Here is a 20,794-nt window from a genome sequence, read left to right as displayed (position 1 = left end):
GCTGACTGGGCTGCGGAAGTGAATCTAAACTTTCCTTTTGGCTGTCTGTAACCCAGTGAAAAACCAGCTTCGGGGGGTCAGCCCTAACTGGGTGATGCACGTTTGGTTCAGGGAATATAATTCCCCTATCTAGGCCCACCACGGAGAGGCGTACATCATCAGGCCCTTATTATTATTATTATTATTATAATTATCATCATTATTATTATTATTATATACTGAAACATTTCACTTTCAATACCAATGACCATGTGCATATATGCTCATCATGAAATTGCGAAATTGCCATGTTTGCACGAAATTCATAACACGTGACTGGAATAATCATCTCTCCGCCATACATACTCCTTCCCCGTCCCCTGTCTGCCACACCTACACCTTCCCCATCCCTTGTCTGCCACACCTACACCTTCCCCATCCCTTGTCTGCCACACCTACACCTTCCCCGTCCCCTGTCTGCCACACCCACTTCTCTTCCCTCATCCCTTTGTCTGCCACAATTTACTCTTCCCCCATCGCCTGTCTGCCACACCTGCTACTTCCCCTGTCTCCTTTGTCTTCCACACCTACCACCTTCCCCATCCCCTTTCCTGCCACACCTATATTTCCCCTGCCCCCTTGTCTGCCACACCTACACCTTCCCTGTATCCCTTCCCTGTCTGCTACACCTACTCCTTCCCTCATCCCCTGTCTGCCAAACCTCTACTCCTTCCCTGTCCCCTGTCTGCCACACCTTCTCCTTCCCCATCACCTGTCTGCCACACCTACTCCTTCCCTGTCCTCTGTCAGCCACACATACTCATTTCCTGTCACCTGTCTGCCACACCTACTCTTTCCCTGTCCCTTGTCTGCCACACCTACACCTTCCCCATCCCCTGTCTGCCAAACCTACTCCTTCCCCATCCTCTGTCTGCCACACCTGCTACTTCCCCATCCCCTGTCTGCCACACCTACTCCTTCCCTGTCCTCTGTCTGCCACACATACACCTTCCCCATCACCTGTCTGCCACACCTACTCCTTCCCTGTCCCCTGTCTGCCACACCTACTCCTTCCCTGTCCCCTGTCTGCCACACCTACTCCTTCCCTGTCCCCTGTCTGCCACACCTACTCCCTCCCTGTCCCTGTCTGCCACACCTACTCCTTCCCTGTCACCTGTCTGCCACACCTTCTCCTTCCCCTGTCCTCTGTCTGCCACACACCTACCTCTTCCTCCCCTTGTCCCGCCACACCTACTCCTTCCCTGTCACCTGTCTCGCTACACCTACTTTTCCCCACCCCTTTGTCTGCCACACCTACTCCCCTTCCCCTGTCACCTCACCCGTCTGCCACACCTACCTTTCCCCACCCTTTGTCTGCCACATACCTACTCTTTCCCCACCACCTGTCTGCACACCTACTCCTTTCCCCTGTCCCCTGTCTGCCACACCTACTCTTCCCCACCCCCTGTCTGCCACACCTACCTCTTCCCCGTCCCCTGTCTGCCACACCTACCTTTCCTGTAACCTGTCTGCCACACCTACTCCTTCCCTGTCCCCTGTCTGCCACACCTACTCCTTTCCCTCTGTCCCTGTGTGCTGCTACACCTATACCTTTCCTGTCCCCTGTCTGCCAACTCACTCCTTCCTATCCCCTGTCTGCCACACCTACTCCTTCCCTGTCACCTGTCTGCCACACCTACACCTTCCCCATCCCCTGTCTGCCACACCTACACCTTCCCCGTCCCCGTCCCCTGTGTGCCAACCTACTCCTTCCTATCCCCTGTCTGCCACACCTACTCCTTCCCTGTCACCTGTCTGCCACACCTACTCCTTCCCCATCCCCTGTCTGCCACACCTACTCCTTCCCTGTCACCTGTCTGCCACACCTACTCCTTCCCTGTCCTCTGTCTGCCACACATACTCCTTCCCTGTCACCTGTCTGCCACACCTACTCCTTCCCGTCCTCTGTCTGCCACACCTACTCCTTCCCCATCACCTGTCTGCCACACCTACTCCTTCCCGTCCTCTGTCTGCCACACCTACTCTTTCCCGTCCTCTGTCTGCCACACCTACTCCTTCCCGTCCTCTGTCTACCACACCTATTCCTTCCCCGCCCCCTCTCTGCCACACCTACTCCTTCCCGTCCTCTGTCTGCCACACCTACTCCTTCCCTGTCACCTGTCTGCCACACCTACTCCTTCCCCGTCCCCTGTCTGCCACACCTCTACTCCTTCCCGTCCCCTGTCTGCCACACCTCTACTCCTTCCCCGTCCCCTGTCTGCCACACCTCTACTCCTTCCCGTCCTCTGTCTGCCACACCTACTCCTTCTCCGTCCTCTGTCTGCCATACATGCTCCTTCCACGTGATAAAGTGATCTATCTGGTGTAAGGATATCACTCAATGCTAACCTTAAACGGTTTGGAAATAGCTTGATTTAGTTGGAAATACTCTGGTATTTGGTCCACATTTTCTTATTCACAGATCAAAGGCGTTGTGTTGGTGTAGGTGTACTCGGTGCGATGGGCAGGTTCCAGCCTCAGCCTGGTCAGGTTCATTCACGTTTCAAGGTCATACATAATAGATCAGAACGGCTGAAATGAAAGACAAACATTGATTCTGTGCCATTTAGTTCTATAGCGGGTACCACCATGGCACCATGTACTATTTGTGGATGAGTGCAGCTAAAGCTGGTTGTCATGGACGAGCGCTCGTCGGACGCCAAAGAGATGTAGCTATTTATAACTAGAAGCAATACCAGGCGCGGAAGATCAATATGTGTTTTGCCCTGTCGTTCACAAGACCGTGACCGAATTAATCTAAAAGATGCCAGGTGTTGCCATGGTAGCCCCACATTCAAGTCGCTTCAGCATAGCGCTGTATGCTGGCATGTTAGATATGTTGTCCAGTGTTATTAATCATGTTACATTTTAAATATAATATACTTATAGAAACTAATAAGGGGATACATGACTGTACAAGGGTTCCAATATTCTTTTCCACGTTTCTTTGCATGTTTCGTATTGAATTGTGGATAAAAATATGGGAATAAATAAATGTATACTTGTACTGATGTCTGCAGGGAGCATTGGCGGATCCAGAGGGGGATTCAGGGGGTTCGAACCCCCCCTTTTGAAAATGATTTAAGGCCACATTGACGATTTTTGGGCGTTGGCGGAGCAAATGGGGGGTTCGAACCCCTGAACACCCCCCCCCCTTTCAAAATTCCTGGATCCGCCCATGTCCCTTTTTTGTTTCCATCATTATATATACTAGACACATAAAGAAACTGTGCATACAAAAATTTAAAATCTAAATTTATCAAACCTGTGTAGACACATAAGGATTTAAACTCAGAGATTAGTGACATGTATCCAACATGCATGCACGTGCCACGTTCCGTGACGTCAGTGGGTTCGTCCTTGAGACGTGCAATACGTTGTTGCACGTGCATTCCGGGAAAGAGAAACAGAGCAAATGAATGCCACACAATACTGTCGCTTTGGAAAGCTCAACCCTTGCCCTTGCGATCGTTCAGAAAATTAAACGGCTATTGAAACGCATAGCATGCCAAGGCTCACGTCTGCACAACGTCATGAGGCCATTAGGATGGTCCGTGGGGGAATGTCTCAACGACAAGTGGCTGCACATTTCCACTGCCACCGGAACACCATTTCTGCACTGAGACGCTACCAGAACACAAATGACGTCATCGATCGGCCACGTTCTGGACGTCCACGTGTAACAACGCCAAGACAGGACAGATAGATAAGGGTGACCCATCTTCGCCACAGGTTTCAGACTGCAGTGGTGACTGCCCGAACCATCCCAGGACTTCGCCGTATCCACCCCAACACAGTTCGACAACGTTTACGTCATCACGGGATCAGACCACGACGTCCCGCCATACGGCCTATCCTGACACAACGTCATCGACAAGCTCGCCTGCCCGAAGTCATTTTATAATGCTTTATCGCAAAGATTAAAAGATATGTACATTCAGACCTGGAACTCATCTTTAATACAGTCGCCCAAATCCACTTTTTACAGTACTTTTAAATCTTTTTTCCATACAGAGCAATACCTACACGATATCAATCTTAGAAAATTCCACGTTTCATTATCCAGATTTAGATGCTCTTCACATGATCTTATGATCGAGAAGGGCAGATATTATAATATACCAAGAGATAACAGATTGTGCAAATTTTGTGCACTAAATGTAATTGAAGATGAATTCCACTTTTTGCTGGTATGTCCTTACTATGCTGATTTAAGGACAAAATATCTACCACAATATTACTATTCACATCCTACCATGTTTAAATTTAATTTGATAATAAACTCTAATAATACAACTTATATTCGTAAACTTGGTATGTATATCCACCATGCTTTTGAACAAAGAAAATAACGTTTGCAAACATTGTGATTGTATGCCATTATTGTTTTTATATTTTGTACTATAGGCCTGTAATGGAATAAAGAGATTTGACAAGCTCGCCGAATGTGGTGCCGAAATCATGTCCGCAGACACTTGTTTTGGTGGAGAAATGTTGTTTTTACAGATGAGTCCAGGTTTAACATTTCCCATAGTGATGGACGTCAACGTGCGGGTGAACGTTTTGCACAGGCCTGTGTCTTGGAGAGGAATCGCTTTGGTGGTGGTTCCGTGATGATTTGGGGTGGAATAACAGCACGCCAAAGAACTCCTTTGGTGATTGTTCAGGGCAACTTAACTTGTGTGGGCTACAGGGATCAGATTCTTCGACCTGTGGCAATTCCTTTTCTGCAACGTCATGGCCCTGGGTTAACATTCCAACAGGACAATGCCCGCCCTCATACGGCAAGGGTTGCTATGGATTTCTTGCAACACCACAACGTTGACTTACTGCCTTGGCCTGCAAATTCACCGGATCTCTCCCCGATAGAGCATGTTTGGGACGAGATGGATCAACGTCTACACAGTCTTCCTCATCCGCCAGATAACGTCCTTGGCCTTGCAACAGAATTTTAGAGAATCTGGCGTGACATCCCACAAGCCTTCCGTGCACGTTTGATAGGCTCTATGCGTCGTCGATGCACTGCTGTTCTCAATGCCGATGGTGGACATACCCGTTATTGAGCTTGTGACATGGTCGTTTGACCCCTGTCCCGCTTGTGGACTCGTGACGTCATTGTGATTGACTTTTCAATTGAAATTCTCCCGACTTGTTATGGTCTCATGATCCCTCCATTAAAGTTTATATGTACCTTTGACATTGTTATCGTACTTATCAACAGGGATAATATTTTGATAATGCACAGTTTCTTTATGTGCCTAGTATATATTATGTACCAGTCCTTTACCCAGCCTCCCAAAGCCGACCTATTGATGATTATGATTCCTATCATCGTATTACTCCATGTCTAAAGTACACTGATGTAGCAGGCCGCATGCCTGTATTATATGTTTGACGCTTATGTTTAGAGAGGGACGGGGCATGTGGAAGAAATGTGTAACAGTGAACAAATGTTTGTTATCCCCACAGAAACGCCAGGGGCTTGATACTGGAGAAACGTCCTCTATCCACGGGTATTGAACACATCACCATTTATTGTCGGCCAATTACCCAGATATGTGGAGGTGAGTCCCTGCTCACAGTACATCCATTGCTGGCGGTACAGTCGTATCGGAGATTCTCAACACGTGTCACTCTAGCTGAAGGCTGTTGATATACTTGACACCGTGCTGGTGGAATCAACTATCTATAACCAAGAACGCGCTGATGCAGATCGACTGCACTCTCACAAACACCATATTACATTACCGTGTTCACCTATAAAGTTAGACACTACTGCTCGCTGCAGCTGTAGGATGTTGTATTCTGTACAAGCGACGTCAGAACGCAGATACAATCACCTTTTACTGATGCACAATTGTTACATTCAGGTTCAGTTAGATACAGACTTTCATACATATAAGGCATATTAGTATTCCATTTAAATAGTTATATGCTTTATAAAGTCTGTGTCCGTCCGCTTGAGCTCCGTACCTTTCGGTCCGACTCAATAACACGATCGGGTGATCAGGCTGGCTAACTTGGTGGATGCATCATATCAGAGTTATGTACACCGATGCTCATGATGTTGATCACTGGATTGTCTGGATTACTGGATTACTTAAAAACCGCCGTCACACAGCTGACAAATTGCTGAGAGCGGCATTAAACAACAGACAAAGAAACAAACCCAAGGTCCATCTGTTAAATGGGCCATTGATCATATATGCTCTTGTGTCTGTTGAGAGGCCACAGTGTTGCACTTGACCAGTTCATTGTTTCAAGGGGTGCTTGGCATGGAGACTTTGTCTGTTGCTCTCCGATGTACTTACAACACGTACACTTATAGATCTGTACTTTGACTGTTTGAACATCCGCTGTTCGTAATAGTGGTGGCACATGAACACTTCTGACCTGCGATTACACACATGTTGTTATTATTATACGATATCTATATAGCGCACATATCCAGGCAACTAGTGCATGCTCAAGTCGCTGATATTTTTCCCCTCGATCATTGGATGTCAATCTCAGTGGCACATCGTATTATCATCTCAACTCCCTGGGGAGTATACAACTCTTGCAGCCACTAGGCGCACCGAGTTATTGTGGCTTTCTCATCCTAACGAGGTACCCATTCACAGCTGGGTGGACTGGGACACATAGTCACAGTTCACTGCACATTGTTGTGTACATTATGTACGTAAATTAGAAACCCTTTCAACGTCCAGAGTAAATCTCTGCTAAAAGCAGAGTAGACTGTACAATTGTGACAATGTCGTAAGCATTTGTTTGTTTCAGCAGTATTGCAGCTGATTTGTTTGTAAACAAATCTGGACCAGACAATCGAGTGATTGTCACCATGCGATACGATGACAGAGCATGTGTTTCTGAATCACTATGCAATAGTGATGACACCAGGTGTTCGGGAAAAGGTAGCGTATCCTGCCCCACTGGTGGCACCCGTTATAAACATATGTAAAATCTAGTCATTTGTTCACCTGAAATAAGTCGTGAACGTAGGGTATAAGTCAAAATAAGGAATTGCATCGGACAAAAAGAAATTCACTCATGCATCAAATTTGGAAATTTCTTCCATGCACATGTCAACTTCTTGACAGCTTTACTGAGCCTTGAATTTTGTAACCTTGATAAAAAAAAATTCTGAACGAGAGTGGCATGACGCTCTTTGAAGAGAGCACGCTCAACTGTACCTCAAAAGTTGTGAAATGTAAATACCAAGGCCTGGAGCTTTTGGAATATTGCTAGACATGAAAGGGATGTTGACTATTTGGAAAGTTGAAATCATCCCCTTTGTCATACAGCGTTGTAGAGATTTTGTCACTCTGAATATTTATGCATAGATCTAAATATGAAACAGTTCAGGCGGTCTCACTTGTCTCCTTAATTTCAAGTCCAGGTAGGTAAATAAGTGGAAGACAATTGGCGATTTGATGGTTATTGAACGATATCAGATCATCGATGTACCGGAAGCTTAAGTTAAACTTCTTGGCCAAATTACCTTGTTTTGATTTTGCCAACCCAAGCAGAAATTCTGATTCACATGCATAACGAAACAGAGTATGAAAAACAAATTTTGAACCCAAAATATGCTTGAAGTAATCCGATTATGACAGACAAACGTGATGCACACCGAGTAGCAGGTGCATTCCTGTTTAAGAAGGTTTAATTGTCACAATTAAAAATCATCAGGTTATCAAGCACCTACGATCACAACACGTGACCGACCACACCCAGGGCAGCCATGTGTCACGACCCCGTCACGTCGGACACACTCATTTAAGAAACGGGTTCAAACCAGCGTCCAGAGTGATTGAGTGAGTTTAGTTTTAGACTGCACTCAGCAATATTCCAGCTATATGGTGGCGGTCTATAAACAGATAATCCAGTGATCAACATCATGAGCATAGATCTACGCAATTGGGATACGATGACATGTGTCAATCTAGTCAGTCAGCCTGACCACCCGATCCCGTTAGTCGCCTCTTACGACTAGCATACTGAAGATCAATTCTAACCCGGATCTTCACGGGTACCAACGTCCAGAACAGACACTACCATTCGTGGAAGAAGGGGTATCATCATTTCCCAGAAGGTACGTCTGATTAACCGCTGGGTTGGAGAAAGTGTTATGGTTTGGGGAGGGTTTGGAAGCTTCGACCCGTTTCAATACCTACTAGCATATATTTGTTTTTGCACGCAGGTATTGTGTTGGAGAACTTGACTATCATTACATACTTATCTTATCACCCCGGCGATGGTAGGTCAGGTTTCTACATCATCCCTCAATCATCATCCAATAAAACGAATTGTTCAGTATTTAACAACTGAAAGAACTTTTTTTTGTTGTGTAAAAGCGCCGAATACTCTGCGAATACCTGTGATTACAAATAAAGGCCTCCATGCGTCTACACCGTTTTACCTAGACTTTCCCACCTGCCTGATGACTCATAATCAATGCCATTCAACCTGGCATCACGGTGCATAACCCAGATGCCACCTATCGTCTATATCTCTTGTGACTAATGTGATGGGAGTCCGTCATACGGGCATTTACCTGCAACTAATGCAACATGCTCCAGTGGGAGTATAAAGAAGCAGTGTTAGTATGGCGGAGTTTGCATACATCAATAGTTTACGTACACTGGGTTCTAGATCAATGGCGTAGTTTCGGTGGTGGTGTACTCAGTGAGATGTGTACTCAGTGAGATGTGTACGTCCCAGCCTCAGCCCCGTGGGATTCATTCACGTTGCCAGATCATCAATTATAGATGAGCAGTTGGCTGAGATGAAGAATGAGCGAAGGTACTTCGACCCCTGAACATGCAGTTATAGCTGCTGTGACATATCTAGGTTCTCTTGCACAAAATCTTTACAAAATTAAGATGGTCGTTTGCACAACCCACCGACAACCCGGTTTTAACAAAAATTTATCAAATTGTTAAGTTATTCTTTTAAAGAAAAACAAAAATAGGTTCTGAACACACACTACGGGCTGGACACGTAACGATCCTGGTGAGAGCAGGTGACTTTTTCATACTATCCGTCAATTATGATCCCTTAAATAAACACAAACAAAAACCAGATTCGCCTTCCTACGAATTCCTAAGACCCTCCATTTGCCGACCGAGAATACAGGTTTCTTGTATATATCTACCCGTTTAACGCAAACATGCGCCTACCTCCAGCCGTCGACTCCATATTGCCACTGTCGACCGGGGACCATAAACTGTCCCAATTAACATATAGAGTAGTGGATTTCGGTGTCCAACATTGAACTACATCTACCGGAGCTATAGCAAGCTGTAGTTGGTATGGTTGGAAAACTTGGAAAATTTAAATTTCCAAATTATTGTTGCCAGAGTTGAAAGTTTCAGGCAACATGTTATTTGGGGGCGTTCCCATGGTGACCATGCTACATTTCCAAGAACACGACTGCTGTAAATAAGGCCATCCACATTTTTTTTATGTTTCTCATCTCCAAACTGGTGCTGATGAGGGGCGGGCAGGCGAAAAAAACAACAAATAACAAACCAGTTTGCCATCTTCTTTTCAAGCTGGTGACAGAAAATGACCCTCCTACAGTACCCAGACCATAACAAGAGGCTTTTGTTATTGTGAGAATCCTTTTTTCTCAATTTTAGACAGTTCATAACATTAAACATAAGGAAACTACATGGAATAATTATGCTAAAACTTTTAATAGAGCCTCTTTAAATGTCACATTGGATCAGAATACAACAAAGTCAGTTCTTCAAAACTGGCACTTTCTTTATTTTTTGGAGAAATTTTTCACTTTTTGTAGGTTTTTTGGCCATCGGTCAAAGGCTGTCGTCCACTGTTAGCTCACTGGTTGCAGGTCCACAGTTTGTTTAATTTCCAAGCGCAATACGAATTGACACGATAGAAGATAACGGGAAAGCGCCATGAAAAATCGGTATATTGTCACGGCATTTCCTACGACAGAACACGAGAAAGTAAGTCTCGGCTGTCATAGCATCTATGAAATAATGAAAACTCACTTTATATATATCAACCCGTATGTTATTTCCGACGGCAATTCTTCAACTATTGCCGCATTCAAATTTAACAAATAGTTCTCATACTACCACCGACCTCAATGTAAAAAGAATCAGAGATACACCTCCAACCAACGGATCTGTATCCCCCTGGAAGACCTTTATCGCAAATTTGTGATTATTACACATCCCTGACAATTGAAGAAATTCTGTGTAGAATGTAACCTTTAATTATAAATATGCCAGTACGTTTTGATCAGGAGGTCTTCACAAATTTCATTTTGTTTTTAAATTCTGACACTGTTTCTGACGCATACTTAATGTACCATTATCCAACTAGTCGGTTGCAGCATAGATACCAGTCATCATAGTTTGAAATAAAATATTTATAGCCCTTATAAAATGTGCCCATCAGTCAGTGCAGTGAGTCATTATATATGTTAATTCATTGATCCATTTCTTACAAAGGTTTAACACCATTCAACCTCTAAACATAAGTACTCATTTACAGAGGTTTGTCTCCACACACAACAGATCATTCTGACCACCCAAGAGGATGTGTATGATAGAATTATATGTGTATAGAATGACATGTATCTTCTTGTTTTAGTAACATTATGTTGATAAAAATTATTTCACGTGACAGACCATATACTATCTAGCTATAGCTGTATATTCTGATTCCATTCAACGGTTATGAAGAAAACTTTAGTGTTATGTCTGCTATGAATTAACATAGAAAATGTGTTTAAAATCAAATATGTTTTTGATGACATAAATACCATGTAGATATGTGTATGCTTTATTTATCTTTTTTTAACAAATTTAACAGATAATCTTGTGTCAGATTTGAATTACCGATTGTAAAACATCAACAAAATGACAAAATATGACCTGAAAACGATCAGGTGATTCCACCGCCTCGCTTCGAATGGCCATTTTGCAATTCATTAATGCAATATAAGCAGTCATGGCTATCCCCGGTGTATCATGGAATCACATAACAAATATTTCGGGATATCACACTTGATATATCATCGGTCAAGGGAAAAGATATACTGTCCATATGCACCAGCGTGAACGTTAACGGTGATGGTGAAGGCTGTACTGGTTAACTGTCTCTAAGTGTTTAGTAACAAGAACAGCTCCCATCGCGCATAAGACATGCGCTGTCAGTTTAAGGTTGGACCGTCCGGATCAGCGCTCCAAGCGGATTAGTGAATGGAAGATCAATTCAAAAAGATCGCCCTTTTAGATGCTTGAGTGACTTTTCAAAATATTATACTTTTTACCAAAGTTGACTTTTAAGACACATTTTTCGTTTGATCGGGCTGAAATTATTGCTGTCGGCGGCATTTTGTAAAATAAATAAAATAATTTTTGTTCCGTCGGAAGGAAAATTTGGGTCGGTCGGGAGATGAAAAACACAGAAAAAAATACGGACGGCTTAAAGGAGATGCATGTGATGATCGAGGCACCCCTCCACCGAACCATGTAAAACAATAAGGTTGTGGTAAAAGACCAAGGTCATATTCTTCAGTTTAGTAGCAGCTCTCGTCTACAAATGCATATTTTCTTGCTTATTTTGGTATATTAAACACTTGGTAGATGTAAGCATCTTCTAGGTAGATGTAAGTATCTTCTAGGTAGATGTAAGCATCTTCTAGGTAGATGTAAACCATCTTATAGGTAGATGTATCTTCTCCATAGATGTAAGTATCTTCTACATAGATGTAAGCATCTTCTAGGTAGATGTAAGTATCTTCTAGGTAGATGTAAGCATCTTCTAGGTAGATGTAAGCATCTTCTACATAGATGTAAGCATCTTCTAGGTAGATGTAAGCATCTTCTAGGTAGATGTAAGCATCTTCTACATAGATGTAAGCATCTTCTAGGTAGATGTAAGCATGGTAGATGTAAGGTAGATGTAAGCATCTCTTATAGGTAGATGTATCTTCTACATAGATGTATCTTCTACATAGATGTAAGCATCTTCTAGGTAGATGTAAGTATCTTCTACATAGATGTAAGCATCTTCTACATAGATGTAAGCATCTTCTAGGTAGATGTAAGTATCTTCTACATAGATGTAAGCATCTTCTAGGTAGATGTAAGTATCTTCTACATAGATGTAAGCATCTTCTAGGTAGATGTAAGCATCTTCTAGGTAGATGTAAGCATCTTCTAGGTAGATGTAAGCATCTTCTAGGTAGATGTAAGCATCTCTTTGATGTAAGTATTTTCTACATAGATGTAAACGTAAACATCTTATAGGTAGATGTATCTTCTACGTATATGTAAGCATCTTCTAGGTAGATGTAAGCATCTTCTAGGTAGATGTAAGCATCTTCTAGGTAGATGTAAGTATCTTCTACATAGATGTAAGCATCTTCTACATAGATGTAAGCATCTTCTAGGTAGATGTAAGCATCTTCTACATAGATGTAAGCATCTTCTAGGTAGATGTAATTATCTTCTACATAGATGTAAGCATCTTCTAGGTAGATGTAAGCATCTTCTGCACAGATGTAAGCATCTTCTACATAGAATGAATGAATGAATGAATGAATGAATTGTCTTTATTTCCTCCAATAATGTCGGAGAGTACAATGAGTTATGACATGAATACAAAATACATGATTATGTACAAATCATATTAAAATTGGAAAGAAAGTTAAGCATATGTATATATAATACACTGGGGCGTCACTGAATGGAATACAAATCATAGGTAGATCCTGCTCTGTAGGTTCCAAGAACTAATGTTCCTGGCTACAATGTCAATGAACTGGGCCCACATGTGGATGTCCATGTTATCCACGATAGGGGTGATGCCGCCAAGTAGAGTGATAACTCTCGTGTTATCAGAGGTACTCTCCAGATTGATGTATGTTTCTAGAGGCAAGATATCGAACAATCGTTCATACATGTTATTTCTTTGGCTAAACAGTTCACTGCAGCACAACAACTGGTGCTGCACAATATCATCTGTCTCCTCACGACATATAAGACAGAGTCCAGCACTGACCGGTAGTATCCCAAGCTTTACCAGGGCGTACACAGGCCTACTGTACAGGTCAAACAGTAAGCACATGTTCCACAGTCTATGGGACGAGAGGCCCGTGTGTATAGCAGTAAACCGTTGTAAGTCGGGCCGCATGGATAACTGCTTTCTCCATACTGACGTCTCTCTGGTAAACACTGCTTTATTACATATAGTTTTCCACTCATATTTTCATGGAAAGAATCCCTTATCTATGTAATGAAGCAGATATTGATACAGTTCATACTTCGCACATATAGTAATCAAGTCATGAATAACAGAGTTTTTGTTGAAGTTACCACTTAAGAACTGTCCACATCTGAAAAAAAACAGTAGCTTGATCATTTGGGTTGAGCTCGCGCGACATATTCTGCCGAGGTAGCTCAATTTCTTTTTTGTCAATCGTGGCCTCCATACTGCAGAGTCCGAGAGTCTGTGTGGTAGCAGCAGTTGGAGACCGCACATGGAATCCTTGAATGATTCGTGCAAAGTATCTCTGCAACCTCTATCAAGTGCCACGCTCGTCCGTTAGCGCCTATATCAAACAATTTGAATAAAAAGTCCATTATGCCAAATCCTGTCGAATGCCTTTTCATTGTCCAAGAATCCAACATAAATATTTGATTCTCTCTCCATGTAATACGCTATTGTCTCTTTCAGTATGTGAACAGCTATGGTTGCCCCGTGTTCTTTTCTAAATCCACACTGAAGTTTGTTTGGAAATTCAGGATTAGTTACTTGTACATGATTTTCAACTTTGCCTAACAATATCTTTTCAAACAGTTTACTGAAGGCTGAGGTTAACGTGATCCCCCTATAACTTGCTGGGTCAGTCTTGTCCCTGTTGTTACCTTTATATAATGGGAGAATAGTTCCTATCCGCATTGACTTGGGTATGTAACACATCTCAATTATGAGGTTAAACAGGCGAGCCAGATGACCATACAGACATGGACCTGCAAATCGGATATGTTCATTAGTAATAAGGTCTGGTCCTTTCTTCAACTTTAGTGATTTCACTACAGTTTGAATGTCAGATACAGAGACACCATTTTCCAATATTGGGTCATACGATAGGACATCAGAACGTTCTATCTCTTCGACCGCATTGTTTATAGATTCAAAATGGTCAGCATCGAAGTTGTTGCTTTCGTATGGCGAAAGTAGGTCACAGTAATACTCCGACCACAGGTCGCATACTTCAAAGGGAGTAGAGGCACATTTATCTTTATACTTAATGCTGCTCTGTACATTTGATGCAGCTTTCCTTCTCTGTTTCTTAACAGTTCTGTAAAACTCGGCAATATCAACTTCACTAGCTGTGTTAATTTCAAAATATTTCTCTCTTTTCCATTTTCGCTCCGCTTTTCTCATCTGTTGTCTGAACTCTCTCTTTGAGTCTTTATAGTCTCTGTAAGATTGGTTGTATTCTTGTCTTGGTTTCCCCTGGGATACCCAGTGGCGCTTTGCTTGTCTCATCTGGAAGTGGTAATAGTCCAGATTTGATCCTTTCCAGTAGGGTTTAAGGTATGGTCTGTACACACCACATGGTATATAGGCAGTTGCTGCTGAGTGTAGACATGTTGTGATGGTATCCAGATAGTTGTCAATAGCATCCTCTGTCACAGAGGTCGCACTGGGGAGTATCCTACCCAACTCTATAGCCACTTTAGACTCATACATCTTTACATCTGTCGTGTTGGCCTTACTCCATTTGAGAGAACTACATTTCCATGATTGTGTTCCAGTGAGAAATGAATCATTCATAAATGTGACCATCACTGGCACATGATCGGATACATCATATGGAATAGGGTCATTGGTGACGGTCTCTAGTAGTGATGACTGTATCGATTCTGGAATGAAGATGTAGTCTACAGTTGAACTCTGTGTGTTAGATTTGTTTCGCCATGTTGATGGTATATTGTTCATATCCTGGTATGTTGGAATCATATTGCGATCTGATAGATACCTTTTCAATAACACTGAACGTCGTGAATTCGGCATGTTGAAATGTCCGTATTCACATCTCCACACAAGAGCGTTACACCAGTGTAAGAGAGCTCATCCACAGTGTCGAATATGCATTTTACACTATCTTCATACGTTTCATAACTCTGGTTTGAAGAGGGTAGATGTGCACAAACAAGAGACAGATCAACACAATGTAAATGTAAGCATCTTCTAGGTAGATGTAAGCATCTTCTGCATAGATGTAAGCATCTTCTACATAGATGTAAGTATCTTCTAGGTAGATGTAAGCATCTTCTAGGTAGATGTAAGCATCTTCTAGGTAGATGTAAGCATCTTCTACATAGATGTAAGCATCTTCTAGGTAGATGTAAGCATCTTCTACATAGATGTAAGCATCTTCTAGGTAGATGTAAGCATCTTCTAGGTAGATGTAAGCATCTTAGATAGGTAGATTCTTCTAGATGTAAGTATCTCTACATAGATGTAAACATAGATGTAAGTATCTTCTAGGTAGATCTTCTACATAGAGCATCTTCTAGGTAGATGTATCTTCTAGGTAGATGTAAGCATCTTCTATGTAAGTATCTTCTACATCTCTGTGGTAGATAGATGTAAGCATCTTCTAGGTAGATGTAAGCATCTTCTACATAGATGTAAGCATCTTCTAGGTAGATGTAAGCATCTTCTAGGTAGATGTATCTTCTACATAGATGTAAGCATCTTCTACATAGATGTAAGTATCTTCTACATAGATGTAAGCATCTTCTAGGTAGATGTAAGCATCTTCTAGGTAGATGTAAGCATCTTCTAGGTAGATGTAAGCATCTTCTAGGTAGATGTAAGCATCTTCTAGGTAGATGTAATCTTCATCTTCTAGGTAGATGTGTAAGCATCTTCTAGATGTATCTTCTACATAGATGTAAGCACATCTTCTAGGTAGATGTAAGCATCTTCTAGGTAGATGTATCTTCTAGGCATCTTCTACATAGATGTAATCTTCATACATATCTTCTAGATGTAAGCATCTTCTAGGTAGATGTAAGCATCTTCTACATAGATGTAAGCATCTTCTAGGTAGATGTAAGCATCTTCTAGGTCTACATAGATGTAAGCATCTTCTAGGTAGATGTAAGTATCTTCTACATAGATGTAAGCATCTTCTAGGTAGAAGCATCTTCTAGTAGATGTAAGCATCTTCTAGGTAGATGTAAGTAAGCATCTTCTAGGTAGATGTAAGTATCTTCTAGATGTAGATGTAAGTATCTTCTAGGTAGATGTAAGCATCTTCTACATAGATGTAAGCATCTTCTACATAGATGTAAGCATCTTCTAGGTAGATGTAAGCATCTTCTAGGTAGATGTAAGCATCTTCTAGGTAGATGTAAGTATCTTCTAGATAGATGTAAGCATCTTCTACATAGATGTAAGCATCTTCTAGGTAGATGTAAGCATCTTCTACATAGATGTAAGCATCTTCTAGGTAGATGTAAGTATCTTCTAGGCTAGATGTAAGCATCTTCTAGGTAGATGTAGATGTATCTTCTACTTCTATAGATGTAAGTATCTTCTACATAGATGTAAGCATCTTCTAGGTAGATGTATCTTCTAGGTAGATGTAAGCATCTTCTACATAGATGTAAGCATCTTCTAGGTAGATGTAAGCATCTTCTACATAGATGTAAGCATCTTCTAGGTAGATGTAAGCATCTTCTACATAGATGTAAGCATCTTCTAGGTAGATGTAAGTATCTTCTAGGTAGATGTAAGTATCTTCTACATAGATGTAAGTATCTTCTACATAGATGTAAGCATCTTCTAGGTAGATGTAAGTATCTTCTACATAGATGTAAGCATCTTCTAGGTAGATGTAAGCATCTTCTACATAGATGTAAGTATCTTCTACATAGATGTAAGCATCTTCTACATAGATGTAAGCATCTTCTTCGTAGTTGTAAGCATCTTTCAGGTTTCCGAGCCAATATATGTGAAACTTCAGCAATGAGAACCCAATATTTCATCTGGTGAAAATGTTTCAAATCTTCTTATGAAATATACGCCCGAAGTTAGTTCTCGCAAATTCATTCATGAAAAGCATTTAATAAGTCTTTGCGTTTGTATTATAGGTGTACAGAGTGGCATGTTATTTGGATGTATTCAGTGGCCGTCTGTAAACAGTAATAAATCAACCATGGTTTTGTACAATACGTGACTCTCGACTCTGTCGAGCTTGTCTACACAGCCTAGTTCCATAATAAAGCCACCGCCTGCTTGGTGTTGTGGCTAGATCGTCTGTCAGGAGTGGAAGGTCGATAGTTTGATCCCCCTGCGTCATGCCAAACATTTTGCGTACTGGTTGTTACCCTGGTTGTGGCGCCGCAGTTGGGTATAAAACCTGGCCTGGTGGTGTCGGAGTTAGTGTAATGCGTATGAGTGGCATGTCGGTGTTAAACTGCGTGTTTTATTTTGTCCAGCCATCATTTCTTGAAGTTCGTAACTCAAAACTCTTCTCTTTGTGGCCTCATCCTAAAACGCCGCTATTCTTTGAGCAGACACACGTCCCTGACCGCAAGGTGGAATCCTTGTTCTCCCTGATTATGGTTGTATGTTTGTCAGCTCTATACCCTCACGCCTGGGTTACACCACGCCTGGGTTACACCAAGGTTGTAGACTTCCTACATCACTTCGGGATTTCCTCCCACATTACACAGACACGCCGTGAAATAACCGAGATGCTGTTCTGTTCTATTCTACATTTAATTCTGTTTTAAACCAAACTCACGCACACTTCTCACCGTGGATCTCTTTCATGTGTTTTTGCTAAAATTTCAGTTTATTATTTCAGCTTTAAAATCTGCATACATAGTTGTTCTTTACATAAGTATTTGACCCAAGTTCTTCGTATAAACGACCTATCGAAAGCCCTGAACGATTGACCCGACGTTTTTTTCTCAAAGCGGGAGCTTAACAAATTGTAACCCATAGATATAGTCTGTCTCACAGTCCCTGAGCCACATTATTCCCCCTACTGCCAAGCCCTATCTGCAGTGCTAAAGCCCTAAATAAAGCAAGTCTAGATTTCCTCGGGTTCTGAATCTCTGGTCTCCCTGGGGCTCCTTTTCAGTTTAAATGGGCTTGTTTGTTACTATCACAATTATGTATATTCAGAGACTAAGCGTTAGTCAATCCATAGATATTTTAATGTGTACAACTTTGTCTTGGTTAACAGAGTGTTGCCAGTATGATTACTTACATTGGAGTAAAGCGTGGGAGAAACATGTACATGTCCCATCATGTGAGGCGTATGATGGTGGTCATACTGCCACATATACTTACTTACATAAACCAATTCAATTACTTCTGATGTACTATTTCTACTTAATTCAGAGTTGATTTTAATAAGAGTGTATTCAGTGGAGGCATGTGTACATTAGCAGGTAGTGTCTGAAATGAACATATTTTACAGAAAAAAACAGTTCCTGAATTATAATCATTAAGTATAATAAAAAGGAGCCCAGAGACTTTCTTCATTTTCAGAAACTGTGGAAATCTAGACTTGCATGGGCTTTCTTGGATATATTTGTTTCAGCTAGGGTGTGTATGACAGACTAATGCATACATTTTAACTGCAAACTATCCTTTTTGAAAGTATCATATTTCTGATTTTTCTTCACAATCTTTCAGTTGAGAGGCGATAACCGTGTTCTTATACAATGTAACTAGACTCAACCTAGCTCATTAGTTTCCATTGAATATACATTGTCACTGATAACGTAGTATGACATCTGAGGTAGTACTAATATATACATGTACTTACCAATCCGCCTTCACACATTTTGTCAATATGTGCTTTACTTTCTTCCATCTTCATCTATATGTAGATGACGTTTTCAGATTAGTTTCAGTTAAAATAACAACAAAACATCACTTTGTGATGTTACTGGCAAATCTCTCTATTGCTGACAGCAGAAAACATATAATAAGATTATATTACATATCATATGGTCTCTGCATGCTGACAGGTTTTCGCTATAAAATAATTACTTTAGCCTACTTACACAATATGTGATGAACGTTATACATATAACAGTTGTACATGTGATACGATTGCAGCTCAAAATAGCAAGTGTATTCTCCTTAAGACCCGGGTTAGAATTGATCTTCAGTAACCCATGCTTGTCGTAAGAGGCGACTAACAGGATCGGGTGGTCAGGCTTGCTGACTTGGTTGACACATGTCATCGTATCCCAGTTGCGTAGATCGATGCTCATGCTGTTGGTCACTGGATTGTCTGGTCCACGATTATTTACAGACCTCCACCATACAGCTGGAATATTGCTGAGTGAGTGCGGCGTAATCCTAGACTCACTCGCTCATTGAATCAACGCTGGGGACTTTCGCGTATTGTATTGAAGCAGAAATAAACTGTGTCTAAACTGCGTGACGAATTCATTCAAAATAGAGGTTTGTGATTTGGATCTGTCAAAATAAAGCATGCATTCCATTCCGTCACAATTGTTCGGTCCGACTTCGCCCGATCGGTTTAAGCAACTTAAACTTCATGTCTGTTTACTGATGTAGAATACTGTTGTATCTATATGTACTCAACTTTTACAATTACTAAATCTGAAGTAGTGAAAGCAAAGCCTTGTGTTTGAAGCAAGCACGTTGCTCAAAGTAAAGCCCTCAATGTTAATGTTAAGAAGTTCAGTATATTGTATAAGGCTATAAGCATTTATCCTATATTTACATCAGAAGTTATATTTAGTGATGACTGGCATGTGACGCATTATAATGCAACAGAGACGCTGACCATTAAGTATCTTATCTTTATTAATTTTCATCAACTTCTAAAATGCCAATCAAATAGATCAGTATCCACTTTCACAATAAGATAAACATCCTGTGCTGCTTCAGGATGAACCAATAATCATTTCATATTGGTGTAAACTGATGTCATCAAATGGCACATTGTCTAGTATTTTATACAGGATCATGTTTACAATGAAAACGAATGACCCAAATATATATTTAGCGCTTATCAATGTTGTTAAATCAATTTTGAAATGTACTGGCTTAAACTATATTTGGTTTACCTATATTAGAACTTTTTATTATCATTATTATTATTGGATATTTATATAGCGCACATATCCACGCACTAGTGCACGTTCAAGGCGTTGGTACTTTTTGTAACCATAAACTCCCAATAGAAACAGGTAGATGGTATATAATGTTATCAAAGAAGAAAGATAATTACATTGTGTAAAAATACAATAGGAGATGAATTTAAGAAATTAAGAAATTCATTCCTACCAAACTATTATTGTAATTACTTATCATCAGATAAATTATATCCCTAGTGCATAAAGCACAACTGTTAAAAATAAGCAACTGTGTGAAAACTGGCCTACGTATGCTAACATAGACAAACCTGTACATTTGTATTTTCCTCTATGTCACTATTGCGATCTTCATGACAATAAACCATTCATTCATTTAATGAAGGTAAATTAAGGAGAAAAGGAAGTCAAAACACATATCAAAGAAAACACATAGCATCAATACAATGTATTTTCAATGTATACGCCCAGCATGTAGCCATAGTTTTCTATATATTTCATTGTTAAATATACATTTTGATTCAAACTTAGACAAACTATACATTTATGAATGCTGGATGTGATGAATCAGATGAACATTTTTCGTTTTAATATCCTAC

General features: G+C 41.2%; 1 protein-coding gene across 1 annotated transcript; it reads left to right on the top strand.

Annotated features, from left to right (window-relative positions):
- Window positions 1–268: 268 nt before the first annotated feature.
- Window positions 269–2,368, top strand: LOC124256025 (proline-rich extensin-like protein EPR1). Its single transcript, XM_046689938.1, has one exon. The coding sequence runs from the start codon at window positions 269–271 to the stop codon at window positions 2,366–2,368; it is 2,100 nt and encodes a 699-aa protein (XP_046545894.1).
- Window positions 2,369–20,794: the final 18,426 nt, after the last annotated feature.

This window comes from Haliotis rubra, unplaced genomic scaffold (assembly GCF_003918875.1).
Source record: "Haliotis rubra isolate DU_JTF1 unplaced genomic scaffold, ASM391887v1 Scf615, whole genome shotgun sequence".
In the NCBI taxonomy this organism is placed as follows: domain Eukaryota; kingdom Metazoa; phylum Mollusca; class Gastropoda; order Lepetellida; family Haliotidae; genus Haliotis; species Haliotis rubra.
The sequence above is the reverse complement of the archived record's forward strand: the minus strand, read 5'-3'. Positions and strand labels throughout refer to the sequence as shown.

Bases quoted from the DNA above. Each gene is read 5' to 3' on its own strand.
- LOC124256025 (XM_046689938.1), top strand. From the start codon at position 269: ATGAAATTGCGAAATTGCCATGTTTGCACGAAATTCATAACACGTGAC.